This window comes from Lithobates pipiens, unplaced genomic scaffold (genome assembly GCF_037356315.1).
Source record: "Lithobates pipiens isolate NorthernLeopardFrog02 unplaced genomic scaffold, aLitPip1_a1.2 Scaffold_3, whole genome shotgun sequence".
In the NCBI taxonomy this organism is placed as follows: domain Eukaryota; kingdom Metazoa; phylum Chordata; class Amphibia; order Anura; family Ranidae; genus Lithobates; species Lithobates pipiens.
In genome coordinates, this window is record NW_027507790.1 from 105196170 (window position 1) to 105222284 (window position 26115).

At 43.4% G+C, this 26115-nt stretch overlaps 1 protein-coding gene across 2 annotated transcripts in view; it reads right to left on the minus strand.

Moving 5' to 3' along the window:
- The window catches only part of SLC27A6 (solute carrier family 27 member 6), a 72936-nt gene extending 47777 nt beyond the window's left edge, over window positions 1-25159 (minus strand). The window contains exons 1-4 of one of the 2 annotated variants that reach the window (XM_077462138.1): window positions 24929-25159; window positions 24180-24787; window positions 9088-9297; window positions 5569-5727 (exon numbers count right to left, since the gene is read on the minus strand). In XM_077462138.1, coding sequence (XP_077318264.1) covers window positions 5569-5727; window positions 9088-9297; window positions 24180-24660 — 850 coding nt within the window. In that variant the 5' untranslated portion in view covers window positions 24661-24787; window positions 24929-25159. Of the gene's footprint in view, window positions 1-5568; window positions 5728-9087; window positions 9298-24179; window positions 24788-24924 lie in introns of both variants that reach the window. The other variant, XM_077462137.1, reaches the window with a different exon arrangement.
- Between the last annotated feature and the right edge of the window lie 956 nt (window positions 25160-26115).

Sequence of the window (26115 nt, forward strand, 5' to 3'; positions counted from 1 at the left end):
AAGTCTCACCCACGTTCTGGTTTCAAATGGAGATATAGATAGATAGTTAGATATCTTTTGTGACCCCCATTGAAACCCCAGCGCCACAAAAGATATATACGCCGACTCCTGCTGTCTCTGAGTGGAAGGAGGGGGCGGGCGCCTGGACTTGCATCTGGATCTCAAAGTTTCCGACAACAAAATCTGTTGTCGGAAATTCTGATTGTGTGTACACAATTCCGAAGCACAAAGTTCTACGCATGCTCGGAATCAAGCAGAAGAGCCACACTGGCTATTGAACTTCAATTTTCTCAGCTCGTTGTACGTCACTGCGTTCTTGATGTTCGAAATTTCCGACAACATTGTGTGACCGCGTGTATGCAAGACAAGTTTGAGCCAACATCCGTCGGAAAAAATCCCATGGATTTTGTTGTCGGAATGTCCGATCGTGTGTACGCTGCATTAGACCGAATTTTAATGGTTCAAAGAATGTCAGGCAAAATGGTCGGACCTCATGCATGTTCACTTCGTCAAACCTTGCCCTCTTTGAAAAAAGTTTGGACACCCCTGCCTTAATGTATAGAATGCATTAAAGTGAAAAACCTCAAGGGTTTGCAGGGCCTTTAACCTCTGCTGGATCCCTAAACACTGAATTATCTTACGTTTGGAGTTTGTATGGGTCTTGGTAAGACTAGAATTGCAAGGGTCTACCGCAGGAACTGTCTACTTTTACCAGAGATCTGGAAGGGTTTTCACCATAGCCAGTGGTTTGTGGAGGAATATATATATATATATATATATATATATATATATATATATATATATATATATATATATATATATATATATATATATATATATAATTATTTTTTTTTTCTATGTTGTATTTCTGAGTGTCAATATCTGCAGCTTAGCTAGTCTAACTATGGGGTTGATTTAGTAAAGGAAAGTGCACTTGGAAGTGCGGTCACTGTAGATCTGAGGGAGACATGCAAGGAAAATTTTTGCTTGCACATGATTGGATGACAAATCAGCAGAGCTTCACCCCATTTCAGAACTACAGCAAGCACATTGGCAGTGCACAGTATATTTGCCTTTAGTAAATCAACCTCCCTGTTTTTTTACAACCATTTATAATAGGCGGCCAATTTATGCAAAGTTTTACATACTCTACATTCACTCTACATTCACATACTTCCATGGTCTCAAGGAGCTTACAAACCAAGGTCCCCATTTCACTTGCATGCATAGATACACATACTAAGGCTAACTGGGAATGGGCAGCACTGTGACTCACCCAATTCTCTGTCAGTATAAAACATGGAGCTTATTAACATGAAGAGAGCGTGAGAACGAAGACATCAACTGTGTAGTGATGCTCCTTCCATGTACAGTCAGCATACTTCTGGTGGGCTAGTAACCAAGCAGCATTGCTCAATTACAATGGAGAAAAGCAAGGTCAGTGATCGGATCATGCTGCTTGGCAGAGGCATCAGGATTGGATGAAAAGAAAAGAAAAGAATAATAATAATATTAGCAGGTAAATGATTACCCAAATAAGTAGCCACGTATTGAGTAGTTTGTCTGGAGTTTAGTTTGATCTGATTATTGACTACATTTTGTGCAAAATTCTAACTAATGGTTAAAGTAAATGGGTGCATTGAGACATAAAATTGTTTTCAGTACAAATTTACATGCATATTTTCTTTACCTTTAAATGAAAACAAATTTTTGTTGGGGGGGTGCACTAATCAATGGCCCAAGTGCATGCAAATAAAAAAAGTTTCCCCTGTTCGTCCTGGAGCAGGAACATTTATGGAACTGTAAGTACCGGTTCACACTACAGCGACTTGGGACCCGCCTTGACAGACCTCATGTTGCCCCAAGTCGCTGGACATAAGAAATTCCATTGAAGTGAATGAGAGCCGTCTTAATGTACACTATTGAAGTTGCTCCGACTTCAGAAAAGGTTCCTGTACTGCTTCAAGGCAACTTGTACCCATAGATTTCAATGGAAGTTGTCTCCAAGTCCGATCTCTATCTATATTGAAGCGACTTTACAGGGAAAAAAAAAATAATAATTTACCCAGGTACTTCCCACGTTTACCCAGGCAACCCCCTCCCACAGAGCTGATTATTCTGTGATTGGCCACAGCCAAAGTTGCCTGTCCTGGAGGCAACTTTAAATCGCATTGAAGTCACCTCCAAATTGCCTTGCAAAGTTACACTGTAAGTCGGGCTGCTCCTGTCTGAACTGAGCCTAAAAGTCTTGGGGTAAGCTTGGCAACCTTACAAAACAAACATTGTAGCAAGCAATGTGGTCCTAACACGGGTGTCTTAGAAGGTGTGATTAAATGGTGTCAGACATTACATGTCATAGTCACAGTATGACTTAAAGGATAAATGTGCTTTGAAAACATAGTAGTTCTTTTAATAGAACAAGGAAAACCAAGCAACTGTACAAATATAATCCCTCACCTCTGCCCTTTCCTTTCACTTAATGAAAGTTGCCATTACCAGCCCAGGTCAATGTAAGCATTGCTTTGTCTACATTCAGTTCTCTGCCTGTCTGCATTGATTAATGACCCAATCAAGATGGGAGCTACTTGTTTGTTTGATGCCTTTAGTGCTTGGAGACAAAACTGTATGATATGTCTACTACACTGTGCTCCAAACACTAGACAAAGGTCACAAACCACTCAAAGAAAATGTCTACACTGACCTGCACCTGTAATGACAGTTCTTCTAGAATAGGGAAAGAAATACAGGTGGATTAAATATTAAAAAGTTGTTTGTTCTCTTTGGATACAATTATAATAATGCATGTGTTCTAAAACCATTATCATTTAATGGAAACCTACACTGAGCGACATATGAAGGCTGCAATTAGTGACCTCTGTGTGAAACTGCTAGCTGCCAAGCTTTCAATGGCTTCAGTAATTACTTAAGCTAAATATACATTAGTAGATTTCTGAACAAAATTTAGTAAGAAGATTTGTACAAAAAAATTCTCAGTACATTTATTGGCTTGACAAATGTCTGAAAATGTTCAAAATGTTATTTGTTTTTAACAATTGATTTTTGAATGAATGTAATTTCCTAAACAAAACCCACATTCACGGTTAGAAAAACCATTAAAGAAAAATTTTCCATCCTGCTCCTTCATATTTTCTCATCATCGGAGTCAAAAATGATCATTGGTTTTCCTTGGTTAACGATTAGAAAATCGAACAAATGTTCTTAAAGCAGAGTTACACACGTTTTTTTTTTCCGTTTATTAAAAGTCATCAGCTACAAAAAGTGTAGCTACTGACTTTTAATAAACAATCACCTGTGCCACGGTCCAGAGATGCGGCCTCGCATGTGCGAGTCAAGCTGCGCTCTGCTAGTGGCCAGGCAATCTCCTGGGACCTGTGACAAGTCCCAGAAGATTGCAGAGAGGGAAGGGCTGCCTAGGGGGAGAGGAGTCACCTAGGTGGCCAAGAGCAGGAAGGAGGATGTGAGACAGGAAGTCCCACTCTCCAACTAGGTACCCACTCCCTCCCCCCCAAAAAAAAAAATGACATGCCAAATGTGGCATATCAGGGAGCGAGGAGTGCTCAAAGCTGTAGTTCCACTAAAAATTTAATTTTTGCTTGAAGAACTATTTGTGTATACCCAGCTTAAGAGTGCATTCACGTGTTGGCAATGCACCTGCTCAGTAATAACATGCAAGAACCCCAGTGGGGATCCTGCAGCTGCCTGTCTGCATCCAGGGCCAATCATGTGCATGTTATGGCTGCATAAGCGATTACATGCCAAATCGGCAAGATTGGCGGCAGGAGCCAGCAGCCTTCTATTGCTTTCAATGGGGCTGCCTCATGCAGCTCATCGCAGGAACCTATGCTGGGGTCCTTGTGTGTATGCAGCCTTAGTCACAGACCTGAAACAAGTAACCTCCATATAAAAAATGGGGATTTCCATATCTGCATGTATTCCATATTAAACATTCAGAACAAACTAAAGCTGCTGGATTAGCAGAATAAAAGGTTAGCAGCCCTCACATCGCACTCACTCTTTGCTTTTTACTTTCACTCTCAAGTTAAACATTTAAGCTGAACCCTACACAAAACAAGTTTTTTACAGAGTGAGGAAACATTAGAACCTTGGTCATATGATTCATTGTGCCCCTACTGGTGAGATTTTGCCCAACCCTTATCTGGCCAACACCCATCACCTTGATTGAAGTAAAGAGAAAGATCTATAAGGGGGGACACACAGTAAAGTAAAAAGTTGCAGAGGTTCCAATCCTTCCTAATTTCACTTAAAATAAAATGTTGCTATCTGTTTCCCTCATGTCATGTTCCAAGGCCCCTTTCACACACGTGGACGGATTTTCAAGGGGACCCAATCAGACCATCCATTGCCCTCTATGGAGCAGTGGATGTAAATGGACATGTGTCTGTTTACACCCATCTGCCTTCGATCTGCTCCCCTAAAAACAGACAGATGGGAGATCCATTCCCCATCCGTCTAGTGCAGGGGTCTCCAAACAAATGGCAAGTTTATGGTCCTTCAGATTTCAGGGGAGGCCAGACTGTGGCCAGTTGGAGTAAACAATGCCTAGTTTTAGTGGAAGGAACAGTGCCCCATCATTGCAGTCAGTGGGAGGAATAGTGCCCCATCATTGCAGTCAGCGGGAGGAATAGTGCCCCATCATTGCAGTCAGTGGAAGGAATAATGCCCTAAAAATTGGTGTCAGTTGAAGAAAAAAAAAGTGTCCCAAAGGCCAGATAAGGACAAGCAAAGGGCCACATCTAGTCCCTGGGCCATGGTTTGGAGACCACTGGTCTAGTGGATTTGATGACAGTTGGATATTAAAAAAAAAAAAAAAAAAAAAAAAACAGGACCAGCGGTCCACCGCTTCACCCCATTTACTAAAGCCAGTCATAGACAGATCGAAATGCACTGGCATCCTAACTGTGGAGAGGAAAGGGGAGAAAAGAACCTCCATCAAAGCTAGGTACCCCCCCCCCCCCCCAACACAAAAATTTACATGCCAAATGTGGAAGAGGAGAATTTCTCCTTTGGGTGAAGTTCACTTTAAGCAATCTTGTTTCCTTCAACCCATGGTCGAAGGAGTGAAAATTGCATAATGTAGGCCCAGCCTAAGCTCTGGAGCATCTAAGCTTGCAAAGTGCACAGTCTATTTGCCTTTAGTACATCAACCCCAAATTACTTTCTGGTCTTTTATTTACAACTAAGCATCAACAGTGAGCAATAACTATATTTGACTATACACTAGATATGACTGCTGGAATAACTGTGGAGGGTAATAACGGCATATCTTGTGAGTATGACCCATGTCTGTTAAAAACCCAAACACCTAGATAATACTGGCAAAAATAGTAATGATATCAAAATAGACTCCTTTTAATTTCAATTCTGGGTGTGTAAGCATTTTTGTCATAATCAAGTCATTTACTAAAGCCATAGTTCAAAGTGATTTTTGAAATGTTAGGGCTAACAGAATTTTTTTCTACGCGTCATACATGTTTATATAAATGATACTGATACTGTTCAAGATAAAGCAGAATACAGATAACATACCAAGGTAGACACATCCACCAATCCCAATGAGGGAGGCTGCGCTATGGTAGAGTGGTAGTGTAACATATATATTATCATCTGGATTGCCCCCGAATGCCCACATTCCAGCAGCACCCCGCAATGCTTGAAGCTGACTGATAACAGCTGCTTTTGGGAGACCTATAAAGAAAAAAAATGGGCTTTAGAGAAAATGTTAAACACTCCTGAAGATCAGATAGATTTTTTGTTAAAGGATTTAGACTTTTCTATGAAGAAAAGCTATTTCTGGTAAAGTGGTTTCCTCCTACAAGTGATGCCATGATTAAAAATTAATTAATTTCACACTGCGCCGCCTAGGGCGTCGGCGGTAAAGCGGCGCTATTTGTAGCGCCACTTTACTGCCATTTTAGCGGCGCTATTCGCCCGCTAGTGGGGCAGTCGAAAGGGGGTAAATGCGCCCACAAAACACAGACTGATCTGCGTTTTCCCGGTGGTATCGCAGCGCTGCCCCATTGATTTCAATGGAGAGCAGCGGTGGAGGAGCAGTGGAGGAGTGGAGTGGAGGAGTGGTGAGCTCACCGCGGGCTTTCACACTGGAGTGAAAGGAGCCATTTTTTTCAAGCGCTACACAGGTACTATTTTTAGCGCTGTAGTGCCTGAAAAACGCTGGCAGTGTGAAAGGGGTCAAATTGGGAAAATAAATCGAATTTTCTGTAATATTTGGCCCAAATTATTGTTATGGAATAGGTTCCTCTATGACAGTGATGGCAAACCTTGGCACCCCAGATGTTTTGGAATTACATTTGCCATGATGCTCATGCACTCTGCAGTGTAGTCGAGCAACATGGGAAATGTAGTTACAAAACATCTGGGGTGCCAAGGTTCACCACCACTGCTCTATGACATCTTTATTGTATGGAAATGTGATACCAGTACACTTGAAATGTTTTACATTTTAAAGACTAATAACCAATATGGGATACAGTGATACAAGGCACCTCTCTTCTCTTTTATACTAAGCTGTGACATGACACTACTTGTATATCAAGACATCACTTGTTCATCAAGTCCAAATATATATAAGCTTGTCTTGCAAAATACTCTCGGACAAAAGGTTTTACTGTATTTGGAATATCAAAAGGTCAATTAAGGATCAGAAGGAACTGTACATTTATAAAGAAGATTAGAAAAGATAAAATGTATAGAAGGAGGGAAAAAAAAAATAGGCGTAGGGGGAAAATCAGTAAAACGTTGTAATATACAGAATTGGCAAAGGGATGAAATACTGAAAAATTAGCAAAATGTAAATAAGGTTAATGATTTTTATTACTAACAATAATATACAGCATGGAGAATATAGAACAGACCAGTGTATTTTTTTTTACATGTTTTCAAATGACAAAGTAATATCGGATAGATATGGGTTTATAGGGTTAGCTGGGGTCTAGCACCATGACTGTTAAAGTGCAACAGTGGGTTGACTGTTATAAGGTTGATTAACTACACACTAATAATAAAATTTGTCTATCAAATAAATAACCTGAACAGTTAAATATTTCTAATTATTTTAATTCTTATATGAACAGTTAGAGCAGCCCTCAAAAATTCCACTCGCCTACTCGCATTCTGCAAGTTGAATTTAGTGCAGGAAGAGCGAGGAACAGGGGCAGACAAGGCTGACAGTTTCCTGGCTTATCGCTTCTGGCAGAAGCGGTGCGGCCATCAGAGCGGCCCGCTCTGATGTCCTGTAAAAAAGCCTGCACCACTTCTAACAGAAGGTTTTAACCAGGAAACTGTCAGCTGGAGGACACAGAGCAGCAGGACCAGACTGCCCTGGGGCCGCTTTGAGCGGAATCTGAAGCTCATCTGAAGCCCACACACACACACACACACACACACACACACACACACACACACACACAGCGGTCATCCCCTGCAGTGTGTCACAGAGCTGCGTCAGTGTTCAGCAGCGGTGGTCCTCTAACAAGGTTCCACCCCCCTAGACCGGCTTGTGTGATAGTATTGAATCAGTGTTCCGCCTATCACATGAGCCGATCAAGGGAGGTGGGACCTTGTTACAGCACCACTGAACACAATCCCAGCTCTGTGATACACAGCGGGAGACACCCACTGTGTGTGTGATCCATCATCCATGGCGAGTCTGTATTGATGGGCACAGTGAGGCTGCAATAATGGGCACAGTGAGAGTGCATTCATGGGCACTGTAAAGCTGCATTTGATGGGCACAGTGAGGCTGCAACGATGGGCACCATAAAGCTGCAGTTGAAGGGCACAGTGAGGCTGCACTGATGGGCACTAATATTTATTTTTGGAACTTCATTCTGCATAAAACATTTAACAGTGTAATTTCATGAGATAATCTATGAGGGCGTGTTTAGGGGCAACTGGTGGAGAGCATCTCTTAAGGCCTGGCTAGTGGCTCAGGAGTTCACATTTTGAGCCCTGAGTTAGAATACTAATCATTTATTTTATTTCAGTGCTGTGCCATAATACTATTTTTGCTTGATATCTTATTTAGATATTGTACTATTATAGCAATTGAAGATAAAAATCATTGAACAGTTGAACATAGAAAGCAATTATTACTGCAGAGCTTCTGATCTATAGGCAAGGGGTTACAACTGATACAGAAATGTTTTAAATCAAGTAAATTCTTTGGAGGAAATTCATAAACAATGTCAGTGCTTGAGACCGATTAATGTACATGTCACAGACAGGTACATGAATGTCAGTGCCCGGCACAGAGATCAGAATATGAATACTGGACACTCCTTCCTCAGTGCACTCACTCCCTGGCAACTGTATCACACTGACTGAGGCATGGAGTTTTGTAGTAGGGTTAGGCAGAGTCTTATTGGGAATTGGGCGACAAGTTTATAGACAGCACATGGCAGTGGGTAGGTCCACAGCCACTATTCAGTCAATTTTCATGTGTTGTCTGTCAACAGCCAAACAGACCTGTTAGGGAACGAGTCTCTCAGTTTCCCATTAAGCTCTGCCCAACCAGTGACTCAAGTAATTTCCCAAATATGGGCATTGCCATGTTTGGGTAATTACATTATAATTTTTTCCTTTCCCATCTGTTTACATTCAGCTTTTGTCCAGGGAATCCCCTTTCCAACAGCTGAATGGGGACGGAGATACAGTACTGTGCAGGAAGCGGTCACATTGATGACAGCTTCCCAGTACAGAGACGCCCCACTCTGAGTACCAGCTTAGCTCTGTAAGCCAGTTCAGAGGTGGTCTTAATTACCTCCAGTTTCTGAATCTACGAATTGGCAGTAATTGTTTAAGAACATGTGATTGTCATTATGACAAATTCTTAAAGTGGTTGTAGTGACTGCCTGAAGTTGTTGGTAATGTTACTGAACTGCCGCAAATGCCTGTCTGAATTGGGCACAGGTAATTCTAATGGGAACCAATGCCAGAAAAGTGCCATTTTGTGTTTTGGCTTTTTGAAAGGTACATTATGATTTTTACAGCAGATACCCTTTACATGAAATGACCTTGCAGCGATACCTGTAGTCCCTGATGTGAAGATATAAAGCGTTGTAGCATTGGTGCTGCCCACAAAGCGCAGGTGTGCTGGTACAGGCTCATCTGTTACCGAATCCAGTTTGTCTAGGACAGTATTTACCCCTGGGAGACTAGATTCCTTAGCCATTACCCAAACTGTAATATTGTCTTCTTGCAGGCTTGGTAGAATCTCTTTCAATGAATCAAGTAAGTCTGGGAAAAGAAAAAAAAAAACACAAATATATCAATATAATTATGGTACTTTGTTAAAAAAAAAAATGGAACTCTAGAAAAACATTGATTTACTTTTTAATAAAGTCAGTAGAGAAGAAAACCTCTGTCAAGCGGTCTATGTCCTCTATGGGAAAAAGTTCTATCGCTTCCTGTCCCCGTGGTCAGTAGTAAACAAAATAGTGGAGTCCTCCTCGGTAGGGACTCACATCACAATAAAAACATCCAGTACTATGGGGAGGAACTGGATCCTCTGCAGGTTTTTATGGTGTCTGGGTCTTCATCTCCTTAACTTCTTTTCCGGTGACACTGGGGGGAGGAAGTAAGGGCAAACTGTCCCAAAGGAGAACCAGACATAAACTAAGAGGAGGTTCTGTCTTTAAAGTCATTTGGGAAAACTACATGAATTTTCTGAATGGATTAGGGTCAAGTTAAAAACCCAAATACCCAACATGGCCTTCACTGCTGCCTTACCCCTGTGACTCACCTTGTTAGTTCTTTATATATTCCTTTGGAGAACCCACTACTGAATACACAGACATATTGTAAACAGAAGGAACAAAGCACCAAGTGATGAATGATCAGTTCAAAATTCCATGGAACCCATTTTCTTGACAATGAAGTCTCAATCAGTAGAAAAATGGTAGCCAGCGCGCTACCGTTTTTCTACTGGTTGCGACTTCATTGTCAAGAATAAAGTTGCATGGACTTTTGGACTGATCATTTAATTTGTTCCTTCTGTTCACATAAACTTCTCAGGTCAGTTATGCCCCACTCCTGTGGGACAATCCCCCCACTTTGTGTTTTCTGAGTGGCCTAGATATATTTGACAAGAACCACTACCAACGTGTATTTTGAAAAAGCTGAGCATCAAGTCCAGCTCCTTTATTTTATTTCATTTTGTGTAGTGCCCCTTCTTGAGAACTCTCCTTACAAATGTATGGAGAACTCAGGGGCCAGTGACATCATCATCTCAAATTTAAAGCTGTATTAAACTCAAAAGTTAATATTTATTATATTGCAGCTTAACAGTGTAGCGGATCACATTTTGGACAAAGTGTCATTCATGTGTAAATTTAGTTTTTGCCTTAGAACAGTAGTGGGGTTCTGAGAGTTAATTATTGTAGGTTAACTTTGACATCAGTTTGGCTGGGCTGTGTTAGAGTTCTGCCTGGTCATGTGTACATGGCAAGGCAGAACCAGACCTGGTTGGACGTTTTGGGTATTAGCCTTCTCGGAACCAATCAGTGGGTGTACCGGGTCCCACTGAGGAGCCTGGGAAGGGGTACTTAAGATGTTGAGGTCACGTGTTCAGTAGCAGTTCGTGAGGCCCCAGCGGTCTTCTTGTTTCCTAGACCAGGGTAGCCCCGCGAGGGGTCCCGGTCACGGGGTGTTCGACATCCCGCAATATGCTTCTGTTGGTTACCCCCAATAGACCCGCCAGGTCTGGGGTAGGGATCCATCTGTTCCCGCGTCTCGGAACTGGCTGGTCCGAGGCGCAGTAACTGAGGGAGGATTCAAGGTGTACGGGTGCGCTCTCGGCCTGGAGGGGCACCACAGCTCGTGAAAGTGATCGGGGGAGGACTCTTCGGAGGAGGGCCAACAAGCTGGCATCCTGGGAAGTGCCTGGTTACTGAATTGGGAAGGACATTGACGAATTCACGCTTTTTTCCAGTACCACCAAGGAGACAGAGAACGTTCCAGGTACTGAGGAAAAAGGTTCCTTTTCACTTTCAGTTACAACTTGTTCAAGGTCAGAGATTTTACAAGTTCTGAATCAAAGTGCTGACTGCCATAATCTCTGGCTAGAGATTTGTTCAGCCTTGAAGCGCCCAGCTGTGAGTGGCTACTCTCTGGGTGGTATTAGAGACTTTATTATGTCTAAAGTTCAAGGTGCCTGAGTTCTTCACCCTTGCCCTCTGTTCCTATATGAGACTGTGTTGTTGGATGTTACCCCTGCAAAATAAAACCTTTCAAAAAGGACTTTATTGGTGTCAGCATCCAAGTTGTTGGGTATCAACTCTGGGAACCCCAAGACGTGGAAGAACAAGCCAAGCGGAGGTAACCGGTAAGCCTAAGAAGTCAAGGCCACCCTACAAAGGGTTATGACCGCTACACCAGTTCTTAGATGTGGTGGCTGCATTCGTTTTATATTTTTAGGCTCTTTTGCTCTCTGTTTTCACCTGGTGATGTGGCCAGTTACACACCTACTGTTTTAGAGTACCTCCACTTTGGATGAAGGAGCAACAGAGACAGCAACATTGTTAATCAATGTAGGTGGAGGAGAGTATTAGATACAATAATAAATTAAAGCCAAACTCCAGCTCACACTTTATAAGCAGTCACGTCAACATTGTTCCTTTTGAGAGAAGAGTTTTACATAAATAAAAGCCGATTATTTGAATCATCCTTGTCAGTGTTAAATGGTTTTACTCAACACTCTAACTGCTACTTCTGCAGGGGAAAAACAACAGACTTAGTGGCCAGATTACCTGGTAAAATAAATTAATAAATACATAAATAAATAAATAAAAGCTTAAAAAAAAAAAAAAAATGAATGCAGCCATCACATCTAATGCTTGGTAATCTGTAATCAATTACATTTTTGGTTTTTGGTTGAATGCTGCTTAAAATCAAGGTGTTAACCTGTCATGGTGATTCTGCGGGAGTAAGGTCCAGATATTCTGGAAGTCATGGAACGTTAAATCTTCTTTATAAAAAGAGGTCTTAAATATGTTTTCTGTGCTGTGATAAATCAACTCATCTAGAGGAGGAGAGAGCACACTGTGCACAAGCAGTTTGAAAGGCTTAGTGCAACCCCTGCTGAGGTCAGCTGGAGTGGGGAGAATATACTGTGCCGTCACTATGGGGCCGGCAATTGTAATGTTTTGCAAAACGATAGAATGGAGGGGGGGATCAAGGGGAAGTGCATGTGTAATGGGAAAATGTGCACCATTTAAAAATGATTGGAGCGCCGCTATGTACTATTAAGAGCATATGGCATTGCATGAGGGATTGTGGGAAAATCTTGCTGAAGGTGAAGTGACACTAATCCTAATAAAATATTCGCCAGTTCTGTCACTAGATACACACTGCACTAGAGTACTGGTGCAGGTAAAACAGTGATAAACAGTCAGTCCACTTGAGCTTTTTTAATCTGGTTTGTGCACAGTTGTGTCGAAGGGCTCTGTCTGGCATATGGGTCCTGACAGAGTCCTGTGGCACATCTTTGCATGAGTGTTTTATTGAACATGTACATTTGCTTCTGGTGCCGTTCATGCGTGGAAAACCCACGCTTGCGCATATATGACACAGGGCTCTGTTTGGACCTGAAGCCATATGGCACATCTGTGCACATGCAGAAATAAGGAACAAGCATCATTCTTACCCAGAATGGAAACAATAAAGTTAAATAACCAAATTAAAAAATACCCCAATATGAGTGAGGGTGAGGGAAAAAGGCAGGGGAAGCAAGGTAATTAGGATGAAGATCTGCTTTAACTATATGTATAATTACAATCTTGACAAGTGGGGAAAAACAAAACACCACCAAACAAAAAAACCTACAAAATGTTTCCAATGCCTCCTAGAAAAGCTTAAGTCTCCTGCATGCTAGCAATGATGTGGGCAGGGCTAGTGCTCTGGCCTATCTTGTGGCTCTGGTGTCTGGTGGGAGAAGCAGCTTCTACCTGTGTTTAATTTGCTGGGACCAATACAATTACACACAGACTGAAACAGTTCTTCTCACCAGCTGTCAGTGTGGACTTGGTGGAGTACCCACCCATGCTGGCTCTGCCCCCAGCGAATCAACATATATGCACCCCCTATGTTTACATACCGTCTCTGAATGAATGAGTTATTCATCAGCGACCATGCATGTTCAGAGTGACCAGCCCCACCATATGAATGATTCATTCATTTTGTACTGCCCGATTGGACACTATTTAAATGTTGGCAGTAGCTGAGACCAATAGGACCGCTTACCTACCAGCATCCTTCCTTGATAGGAAGCAATCACCTCCAATAGAATGCATTTTCAGTGTATGCTATACACATTATAAAATGTTTAAATGCACACAGCAAAAAAACAAAAACAAAAAAATGCCATAATAGTCTCCCCTAAATGCGGGACTTCAGAGTTTCAGTATTACGGTTCTGGATGCTCCTCTAGCAAAAGGCCCCATTCACATGGGCACATTGGATTTATAAGCTGCATTTAAAAAAAAAAAAAAGGGAGGATATAAAACACACATTTTTTTTTTCCATGTCAGTGTATATGAGGCCACAGTTTTATCACATTGCTAAAATTTTAAAATAACTACAGGTACTCCTCACTTAACGATCAGGTTCCTTCCCAACAACCAGTTCGTTAAACTAATTGGTTGTTAAAACGAGGAGTCACAAGAAAACCAACAGACTTGCCGGTAACAAACCTACTAGGACGGCAACACATGAGAGATGATATGCTCCTCCCTACAGGAAACACAATCATTTCACAGCTGTTTAAAAGGCCCCACCTTACCCCTTGTCCTCAGTTGTAAAGTAATTCTCCCAACCAATTCACAAGGGTTCTTTAAAACATTTAGGCATTTATCACGTATTGTATACATTTTCCTGCCGTTCTGGAAGGTTCGTAGAAACACCGTTACCGGTAAGTCTAACCATCGGTTTTGTTATCTCACCTTCCAGGACGGCAACACATGACAGGATAAGTAATCCACAGGCCTATCTTAGTGTGGGACCACTGCCTGTGTCACTTTTTGACCGAAGGCTAGGTCTTGCTGCGAAAGGACCTTCATTCGTTAGTGCTTCAGGAAGGTGTCTTGACCAAGTGGCTGCACTATGAATTTGCTCCCCAGGAGGCTACTGCTTTTTCAGCACAGGATGTTGCCAGGGCTCTAGTTGAGTGTGCCTTCAACTTTGCTGGTGCAGGTATAAGAAGGGAGAAGGAAGGGATGCACCACTAAGTGCAGTATCACAAAGGGATTTTAATATAAAATAATACATTTATTATTATATATTAAAATCCCTATGTGATACTGCACTTAGTGGCGCTTCCCTTCCTTCTCCCTTCTTGTACTCAACAGAGCTGGCTATACTCTGGCTATACTCTGAGGACAGCAGCCTGAAGTGCTTTTCACCCACAGCCCTCTATTCCCCCTCATCCCAAAGACTAACTCCCAGTGCTGTTCCACCTGAACTAGCTCTTGTTACTGGCATGCACTCCTTGCACCTACATTTTTAAAACTTTATGTTGGTGCAGATATACCTGAGCTTTTTTATACTACCATAATGGCTTGCCTTATTGACCTAGAAACTGAAGGTTTTGAAGCTTGAAGCCCCATCCTTGGTCCAGAGAAGAGTATTAAAAGGCGATTAGATCTCCTAAATTCTTTTACCCTCTGTAGCATCTCCTAACATCTAAACAATGACATTTCTTTTCCTCCTCATTTTTTGGGTTCTCACAAAAGGATGGTAGGGTTATTACCGTGTCATATGGAACACTGATGACACCTTAGGCAGATACAAAGGATCTGGCATGAGGGTGATTCTATCTGGCAAGATCGACAAAAAAAGTTCCTTAATGGATAGACCCTGTAAGTCCCCTACCATTCTAGCTGGAATAGCTAGGAGGAAGGCTCATTTTAAAAGAGGAGTTCCACCCAAAAATGGAACTTCCACTTTAAGTACTTGTGAGCCCCTGACATGCCACATTTGTCTTTTTTGGGGGGGGGGGGGGGGAGCGGGTACCTAGTTTTCAAAAAGGTACCCAGCTCCCACTTCCTCTCCTGGCACCACAAGGAAGTTCACCTCTCCCCCTTCCCTCCCTGCAATCTTCTGGGACATGTTACAGGTCCCATTCATAACGTGCAGTGCGCGCCCAGCAGTGAAACCACAGCCGGGCGACAACGCACTTGTAATGCCGTCACCGCAGAGAGAAGGGAAAGAGAAGCTAGGCTTCGGGGCGGCCACAAAAAAGTATAGCTGCTGACTTTTAAATGGGTGGAACTCCACTTTAAAGGTCAAAAACTTAAATAGTACTTCTAAGGGTTCAAAGAGGTGTCTAGATAAAGCCTCTAGTGCCCTCGTTAAGTCCAGAGGCAGGAACCTATCTTTCCCTCTGACATCTGTGGTGTCCTTTAGTGGATCCCGCTGAGCCCAGGGTCTGCCTTTTTCCAGATTGCTTGGGAACAACCACCACTTCAGGTAGGATTTTACCTGAGAAGTGAAGATTAGACTTCCATCTAGGGATTCATTCCTTTTGTCCCAAGAGGAAATATGAAAAAATTGAAGGTCTCTTGAGTGCAGTTGTGCCCAAACCACTGCTAGAAATTTTGGCTGACATGAGTCCCAGGACCCAGAGGATCTCCTTTCTAGAACACACGGGGGCTCCTATCAGCCTTTTGATGCCTGCGACTATTTTCTCCACCTTTTCCCTTGGGAAGAAAAGCTTTTGAGCCTGAGAATCTACTGGGTAGCCAAGGTAGGTTTGGACCTGAGCTGGTTCCAGAGATGATTTCTACCTGTTCAGCAGCCAGCCTAGCTTTTGCAGGACAGAGATCACCCTTTGGATGTCTGTTTCCACCTGCGTGGCTGACAGACCAAAAAAGAGCAGGTCGTCCAGGTTAGGTATTAATGCTATCCCTTGGAGATGGAGATAGGCTACTGCCTCTGCTAGGATCTTTGTGAAGATCCTTGGACTGGCCGCTAGTCTAAAGGGGAGTGCCTTATATTTCCAGTGGAAAACCTCTTCCTGGGTTACCACCACAAATCTCAGGAATGCCTAGTGTTCCGGAAATATCGGAACATAAATATGCATCCCTGAGATCCAAGGTAGTCATGAAAACATCCATGGAAAACCTCTTGCATTCTAGGAATTTGTTTAGGTTCCTGAGATTTATAATAAGGTGATACTTTCCTGAAGGCTTGGGTACCACAAATATGTGGGGAGTAGAAGCCTTGTTATCGCTGTTTTTTTTGGTACTGGAACTACCACCTGTTCCACCAATTCCTGAATGCCTTCTAATAGGGCCTTATTTTTTAATGCATCCTTCGGAGGATGTATTAGCGTAATCATAGGTGGGGGCTTTGATGAGAACTCTTGGTGGTAGCCTTCTCTGATCAAGCTGATAATGTATGGACTGCCTGGCATTTTCTCCCAGCGGGAGATGAAATGAGACAGCCTGCCCCCTACCTTGATTCTGGCGTCACTTGGACTCTTTGGCCTGTAGAGGGAAAGAGTAAATTTACTTTTTGCCTACCTTTACCAAACCCCCACCTTCTGCTGGGTTCTTTCTTGAATCTTTGCTGACTTTGTCCCGAGGAGCCTCGAAAAAATTTCCTGTAGCTTTCCCATCTGGGTTTGAGAGGAAATTTCTTCCCTTTTTCTGAGGACCTGGTCAAAACCTTATCCAAGCCTGATCCAAACAGCAAAGACCCTTCAAAGGGGAGACCACAGTTTGGTCTTTGAGGTAATATCGCCTTCCCAGGCTTTAACCAATATGGCCCTCCTGGGTGAGTTAATCAGGGCCCCCGTTTTGGCTGAGGCTTTCACTGACTCCACAGCCACATCTGCCAAGAAACTTACAGCCTTCCCTATTACTGAAAGAGAATTCAGAACTCCCTGAGACTTATTACCCTGTGAGGGGTGTTTATTAAGTCTCTCTATCCAGAAGTCTGCATTCCTGGCAAGCAGGTTGCTGCTAAGGCTGGGGCCATAGCCGAAGAATTGGCCTCTGATGCTTTTTTTCAATAGGGACACTGATCTGCGATCCATAGCATCCCAGATGTTCCCTGCATCCTCAAAGGAGAGGTCAGACTTTGATACCTGAGAAAGAGCGGGATCAAACTTAGGGACCTTTCAAAATTTTTACACTTCTTCCTCTTTGAAGGGAAACATTCTTTTTCAAATCTTAGTCTTGACCAGACTCCTTTTAGGAAACTCCTTCAAGGATTGGTGTAGGGGAAATACCTCTTGACCGTTTTTTCACCAACCCCCTGTACATCTTATTTTGTGCAAAGGGTTCTTTAGCTGGTTCAGGGATCTCTTCAGTGGCATAGCTCACCTGAAGGAGTCCCTCCAAGTCTTCTAAGCCAAAGAGATGTCTGTTTAACCCGATCACTATCCAGACCTGGGTCAGCCTCCTCTTCTGAACTGGGCTCAGATTTTTCCTGACTTTCTGTATCCTCCATCTCTTCTTCCTCCTCGGCCTGTGTCTGGGGGGAGTCCCTGAGATAGAGGCAGAAAGCTACTTGGACCTGGTTTGGCCAGCAAACTCTCCTGAGATGAGGGGCCCTCTTTAGGAGTGAGTTCCTCTGAGATTACTACCTGGGGGGTGGCTACAGAGGTGCGGAAAGACTGAATAATGGCCATCATTTCCTCCTGCACATTTTTAAGGAAAACTTTCATTAATCCAGAGGCCTCTTTCCCAGCCAGTTTGTTAATGCACCAATAAAAAAAAGGCTTGGTGTGATATTTAGACAATCTTTCCCGGCATTTACCACACTTTGAGGCACTAGTGCTAGCAGATGTAGAAGGTGATTTATCAGAGACCTCCTGAGCTCCACTTGGGGAATCTGCAAGAGAAGAGGAAACCAACAACAGTCACTCTTCCTGTCCCCTTTAACATGGCTGCATTCCCCTATCCCCCGAGGTGAGTGCATGGGGGGTACACCAGGGACAACTAAGGGCTAGTCTGGTGTCACCCCCCCATAATAAGTAAAAGGCACTTACCGGGCCTGATTTGCTTTTGCCTGCAGCCACCTGTGCTGCCTTTCCATCCTACTTTTCCATGAGTGGGGTCGTGGCAGACTTTCAGCTCGCCGAGTCCTGGTACAAACAAGAAAGCTTCAGTCTCCGCAGTCACACGAGTCTAGCGTCTCCTCTACGTTTTAAACCCACTTCCTGGGTCACGGTAGGCATGCCCCCCCCCCCCCTCTTCCTGCCCTGACTGGAAGCTCCGGCTCAGAGTGAGGCTTGGAGCACGCGAGGTCCTCCCCTCCAGAGAAATGGCGCCCATTGCACAAAGGGGAAGATGGGAGGAGACCCAAGCTGCTGAGCAGTGTGCAACAGTGAGGGATTCAGCTACACCCAGACCGCCCTCACCGGCATTCCTAAACCTGGCTCACAGGGAGACCATCCAACTCTCGGTCTTCTGGTTAGAGAGAAAAAAAAAAAAATGTTTAGCTGTAGGAGAAACACAATCAATACTGAAAACAAGGGGTAAGGTGGGGCCTTTTGAACAGCTTTGAACCGATTGTGTTTCCTGTAGTAAGGAGCCTATCATCTCTAATGTGTTGCCGTCCTGGAAGGTGAGATGAGAAATATTTAAACCATTCTGAACTACTGTATTGTGAAAAAAAGGTCTAAAAACACAAAACTCCAGCTCAATAAAGTTGTTTTTAATTTGCATAAGTACAGAACACAAATGAAAATTCTGTACTGTACTATACAATACAATGATGTACAGGGTGTTGTTCAGGTGGGGAGAGCTGGTTGTAAGTCCGAGCAGTCGTTAAACAGGCAAGTCCTTAAACAAGGAATATCTGTATTCCTTCAACGAGTGGGCAAAACCAGGGCTTTTTTTCCCGCAGGAACTAGGGGAAACTCAGTCCCACCACCTCTGGCTCAGGTCTTCTGATCCCGGCTCACCACCATCACTTGGTAACACTGAAGTCCAGCTTCTGCATTTACAAGTGATAGCTTATCTCCCATTAGCTCCCACAGGTCAGATCTCCTGCGCAGATCCCACTGAGTGTCGGACAGGGACAGGGGAGATACAGAACAGGTGCCCAGGGTTTAGTGCAGTCATGGGCAGGAGAGGGTGCGTGGTAGGCTGCACCCTCTGTGGTCTCCATTTTTTTCCCTGGTGACCAGTTGTTTATGCTTCTACTGCATAATCTCCCTTGCAAGTGACTATAATATAGTATGCTGGGAGGTACTATAGCTGGATAGGTGTTTCAGCTTAATATTGCAACAAAGGTAAGATATATGACAGATGGTGGAGCTTTTAAGGAGGTGGGGAGGGGGGATGAGGGCAGTGAAGGGAGGGGGTTGTATGCAGAGGGAAGAGCTACTAGTTGATGCCATTTGGCAGGTATGCAAGTGTGGCAGGCATGGTCGAGTTCCTGCAACTGTTCTCGGAGGAAAAAACTACCTGACATCCGCGCTATGGCCAAACGTTGGATGTGAATTTCCCGGAGGCCGTCATATGACGCCCTTCCCTTGTGCACGCTCCCCGCAGGGCATGTGCGGAGTGTGCTGTGATCACCGAGTCACCGAGACTTGGGTGATCACCGATCTGAGTAAGGGGCCGGTCCAGGCCCCTAACCATGTGATCAGATGTCAGCCAATGACAGCTGATCACGTGATGTAAACAAAAGTTCCGTGATTTTTTTATTTTTATCCTCACGCTGACAGCGGAGCAGAAAAAAAAGCTGATCACCGGCTTATCTTTAAAGGGACATCAGTCCCTAAGAGGAAGAGGCAATTATTCCTCATATTTACCAACCAACAGTGCCCACAAGTGCCACCTATCAATTCCCACAAGTGCAACCTATTGATGCCCACAAGTGCCACCTATCAATGCCCACCGTGCCAATCAGTGCCACCTAGAAGTGCTGCCTATCAGTGAAATCGATCAGTGACCATCACAACCACCCATCAGCGCCCATCACTGCCACCTATCGGTGCCCATCAGTGCTGCCGCATCAGCATACATCAATGACAGACAAAAGTTACCCGCTATAACTTTTTAAAACTAAAAAAAAAAATTTGGTCTTAAGTAAACAAAAATAAATTAATTAAAACCGTACAAGTGATCAAATACCACCAAAAGAAAGCTCTATTTGGGGGAAAAATATGATAGAAATTTCATTTGGTTACAGTGTTGTATGACCACACAATTGTCATTCAAAGTGTGACAGCGCTGAAAGCTGAAAATTGGTCTGGATGGGGGTTTAAGTGCCCAGTAAGCAAGTGGTTAATGCATAGATCATCATACCAGAATTATAGGCATCTCAAAGTTGAGTAGGTTTTGCGTTGCCCGATATGAACTGGTAAGCAACTTTATGCACACTATGTTCTATGAACTGTCATTTAAAGTGGAAGTAAACCCACTTTTTTAACTTTTACCTACAGGAAAGCCTATAATAAGGCTTACCTGTAGGTAAAAAAAATATCTCCTAAACCTGTACGGTTTAGGAGATATTCCCCTCGGTATGCGCCGCTGACTGCAGCGGCGCATGCGCACAAGGGGGTTCTCTCCGCGAAAATCCGGCAGCGCTCGTCCGGCCGGATTTAAATCTCCCGCGCGCATGCGCGGGAGTGACGATATCGCGGCTCCGGCCACTCACAGCGCCGGAGCCGCGATACCCGGAAGAGACGCCGAGGGAGCATGTCGGCTTCCTCGGCATGGATCGGGCGAGATGTCGGGGCCTCGTTCTAAGGTAAGTATTTCATAATGAGCTAGTATGCGGTGCATACTAGCTCATTATGCCTTTTGCTTTGCAGGTTTTTAAAAAAAAAAAAAAAAAAAAAAAAAAAAAAAAATGCGGGTTTACTACCGCTTTAAGTTAGGACAACTAATGTTATTTTCTGAAAAAAATGCACAGGAGGGGAATGCAATGGGATATCTTCGATATTCCTCTTCATATACTGTTATTCTCTGCATATTTTGGTTGCTAGATTGTGGTATGATAGACCCGAAAGATCTGTGTTTGCTGTACATATGCGTGGTTTGTTTCTTGTTCTTTTGTGAAATGCATGAAGTACATAATAGAAGAAGCACATGGCAGTGAACACAGGAAAAAGGCGTCCCCTAACTGAGGCCTCACTTGTGGCTCAGAAATTCTAAATATTAACCTTTTCACTGCAGCCTGTGAAATTTAAAGTGAAACAGGCAAAAAAAATAAAAATTAAAAATCTTCTCACCAACAATTTTGCTTTACATTGCACTGCTCAGATGGAAATTATGATAACAGCAAAACACTTATATAATTCAGTTTAATTAGATTACACCTACTTGGTGTGCCTTTTCATATACTTACTACAACTAAAATTGTAGCCAAACCTCAATGGATCCCCCCCTAAAAAACAAAAAAAAACAAAAAAAAAAAAAAAAACAACCCTATCCCCGAAAAGAGTCTCCGTATTGTTGCCAACATCCAAAATTCATACCAAATCCTCACAATATAATAGATCTCATAAAATCAAAAGTAATTCATTACAGTTTGAATAGGATGGGGCTTCCCTTTCTCTCCAGATGCTCTAAGCATAGGGCCACAAGTGCTTTATATAAATACATGCAAACATAAATATTAGCATTGGGTAAACTTTTGTTTTTCAGAGATGCTTTTCTGCTTTTGTGTATCAAATCAGAGATACATTTTGTTTGATCCATTTGACAAAAGTGGACTGTGAGAGTGCTGAATCTGGTGCAGCTGTGTGGTAGCCAATCAGCTTCTAACTTCAGCTTGTTCAGTTAGCACTTGATGAAAAACCTGAAAGCTGATTGGTTTCTATGCAGAGCTGCACCAGATTTTGCACGCTCGTTTTAGTAAATCAAACCCTAAATAAGGCTGCTTTCACACTGGGGCGGGAGCAGCGTCGGCGGTAAAGTGCCGCTATTTTTAGCGGCGCTTTACCGTCGTTTTAGCGGCGGTCTGCGGGCGCTAGCGGGGTGGTTTTAACCCCCGCTAGCGGCCGAAAAAGGGTTAAACCCGCCCGCAAAGCGCCGCTGCAGGGGCGCTTTGCCGGAGGTATTGCCGCGGTGTCCCATTGATTTCAATGGGTAGGAGCGGTATAGGAGCGGTGAATACACCGCTCCAAAGATGCGGCTAGCAGGACTTTTTTTCACCGTCCTGCCAGCGCATCGCTCCAGTGTGAAAGCCCTCCGGCTTTCACACTGGAGGGAAAGGGGCCGGTTTTTTTCAGGCGCTACACAGGCGCTATTTTTAGCTCTGTAACACCTGAATACCGCCCCAGTGTGAAAGCAGCCTTACTGAAAGACTTTTTTGCAGTTAGTACCATAAATTTAAGAAAAAAAAAAAAAAAAAAAAAAAAAAAAAAAAGGGGCATAATGAATAAAAAAAATGGAAATTAAGAGGGAGCACCAGCCTAGTGCATTATCCCACATGTATTTATTGCATAATAAAATGATTAAAAAAAAACTACTCACAAGCATGGGGACATAGGCTCGCTCATACAAGACACTTGTCCGTAGCTATACTGTATAGCCATGGACAAGTGTCTTGTATGAGCGAACCTATTTCCTCATGCTTATGAGTAGTTTTTTTTTTAATCATTTTATTATGCAATAAATACATGTGGAAAAATGCACTGGGCTGGTGCTCCCTCTTTCTTTCTATTTTCATAGCGACAGTAAGGACAACCCCAGTCCTACAGGGTAACAAGGTTTGAAGCAATACCCCCTTTGAAGTGGACTACTACGTATATGGGTGCTAAGCTACCATACTCATGCACAAGAGTATTTCTGCATTTTTGTATTTACTGTTTTGTCTTGAAATGCATGAATCTCTCTTTAGACAGGAGATGTCACCTCTTCCTAATTAAGAGTTTTTCCAGAGGTCTTCAGAATAATAAACGTCTTGTCTATTTTTACGGATCTGAACACAGGTGTATGGTTTTCTGTGGACCCATTCACCAAGCAGCATAATGATCTGTAAAGCTGCACGGTGTTCAGATCTATAAAAAAAAAATATGCATTTCAAGACTTCTACATAGAGACCATATTTCACGCTGTACCGTTCATGCTACGGTTTTTATGCATACAGTTTAAATCAGGGGTGCCCAACCTTTTGAAGAGCGAGGGCCACTTGAGCGACTTGGTAACTGGTCACAGGCCACAATGAGCGGAGCGGGTGGATGGCATGTCCGTATCCGCTCTGCATTTGCAGAGCGGACACGGACGCAGCCCACGATACTTTTTAGCGGATCGTATTGGAGGTAGAACACAAGTCGGTTTATGTCTGCCACTACTTAGAGGTGAATGGAGGGTCCAGTTGGTCGGACTGTCGGACTGACTGTGTGAAAGGGGTCCAAGGCTGCTTTCACACTGATGCGCTGCAGTTTACACTTGTTCAACACAGTGTACCTTTGGCTTTCCTGCAGTTTGCAATAGACTTCTATTATATTCTGCAGGTTTGGTGCACTTTCAGAAAGCTCACCAAACTTGCAGGTAATAATAGAAATCTATGGCTCAGTGCACCTGCGGATCAGTTTGAAAGCAGCCCAGTAACCACTGCAGAAAAGATATACCCATGTATGTACTGTGATTTTAGCAATGAACTGACCTTTAATAACAGTTTTCTTTCAATTCTTTCCCAGAGCAGGAGGTCGTGGGCCACATCAGAGGGCTATGCGGGCCACATGTGGCCCCCGGGCCACTGGTCAGGCACCCATTGTTTAAATGTACTCTATTGGAGTGCAAGAGCTGACTGCGTCCTATGGAGGTTGGTGGAAGGCAACAGCCGCTTCCGTCCTAGCAACGGAGGACACTCGTTGGCAATAGCTGCCTGTGTACTAGCAACTGAGGATGCTAGGCAGCAACAGCCACCTGCATCTTAACAACCATATGCCTACAGCACTTTTTACACAGGGTCTGTCAACTTCTGACGGCAAGATCCAGCCTACTAGTTGCCATGTATTCATGTGTATGTATACTTACTCAATTTTGCAAACATTGTCCAAGGTCACAAAAAAGTTTTAACTAGCATGAACACCAGCAAGGATTCTGAATGCAGTAATGCTACATCTGAATAATATCCAGTAAGTACTTAGTGCTTTACAAATATGTAAATTATATGACCAAGACAACTGAAAATACTTTATGATTTCCGATTACCTTCTCCCACAATAAGAACCTTGGCTCCACAGCTATGGAAGCAATGCAGTAAGGACCGGGATCGGATGTTGTAATTAAGAAATGCCACCAGACAGCCAAGTTTAGCCAACCCAAACCACACGTTCAGAAAATCTGGTTCGTTGTTCATAAGCATAGCCACCGTATCCCCCTTTTTCAATGAGGTATGCTTCAGGAAACAGTGCGACACCTGATTGCTCCTTCTGTCCACATCTCGATAAGTGTGGACATCTCCGTGGAATATTATAAAAGCCTTATCAGGGACCCGCTGAGCTTGCTGAATGAAACGATCTACAACAGTCACCACATGACCTGTCTTTTTATACGTCTCAATCAGAAGTCCGTAGCGGACTACTTTCAACAGGTATCTCAGATCAACCCAAAAGTAGGGGAAAAACTTCTTCTGTAGGAAATGGAGAGCTGCCAGGCCCGTCACAAGTCCTATTATCCAATAAAGAGCCATAGGACACTAGGTTACCACTCTGCACAAGATGAAATACGTTACACAATCACAGGATGAGCGAGTAGACAGGTGGGACCAGTAGATGCCATAGATCACCAAGAACAGCAACCAAGCGTGCCTTCATCAACTGAAATAGAAGTAGAAAAAAGAAAAGACATCAACAGAAGAAATGTTTGCGAAGTAGCAGCAATAAAAGATCCAGACGTTGTTACGTACTGTAGAAGCGTAAAACCTATGGCAATACAGTAATCCCTCGCCTCTCACCTACTTTCAGGCTCTCTGCAGGATCCTTCTACACATTTCTTTACATAACAGAAGGAAACGAGGAAGACTTTCTTCTCAGTTCCATGTTTTTCGCTGAAAGTCTGCAGTGCTGAGAAATCTCCCACTCTGCCTTAAACGAAAGCATTGTGGGTTTATAGCTTTCAACAAAAAAGGGGGATGGGATCTGAGACTGAGGAGCTATAGAATCTATCCACTCCCAACTGATCAGGAGACACAGCCTACTTGTTTACAAGCCAAAGCTTAGATAACACCCAGATAAACGCCTCACTCATTGCTACAAAGGCTGCTGAGGAAACCTGTGAGGGAGGGAGCAGACTAGCAATGAGGAAGTGTCTTGTGTTATACAATGCACTGTTACGCTATACTTACTGTGGAGGACATATGAGGCTCGGAGATTTAATAAGAGCAAATAAGCTGATTAATTATGTTGCTTCTAGTTAGACAGAGAAGGCACACTCAGCACAACTTATGGCAAACTACGAATTCAGGTTTTGCATGCTGTATAAGAGATTTCGTCTTAAAACCTAGAAATCCAATACGGGGGATGCAGAAGCATACAGTGAGGACAAGTAAAATACCTTTATTGACTGTAGAAATTAATGCTCCGGATGGCTGAACAGAACACCTTGTGGACTTTATCTAATTCAGGCACAAAAATATAAAATCGCAATAGGGGAAGGAAAGATATTTGACGCATTTCACACTATACTAGCAATCAATGGTTATGTATAAGCGCTATAGTATAGCACTACCCCGTAGGGTAAGGTAACCAGATTTTAAAAATGAAATCCGGGGACTTTTTTTTTTTTATTTTTTTTTTACTGGTAATGGCGCCAATCAGTGACTCTCTGCCCATCGCCACCACTGCCTGCCTCACAGCCTGTCAAGTCTTAGCCCTTGTACACACGGTCGGAGATTCTGACGGAATGTGTCCTATCGGACCGTTTTGTCGGATAATCCGACTGTGTGTGGTCTCCATTGGACTGTTTCCGTCAGAGTATCTGACGGACCAAGTTTTCCAACTTGTCCGTAAAATTTTCTGACAAAATGCTCCGATCGGACATACTCCGATCATGTGTAGCCTACTCCGACGGACAAAGTGCCACGCATGCTCAGATCAAATTCCTAGACCAAAGCTATTGGCTACTAGCCTGAACGTAGTCCCGTCGT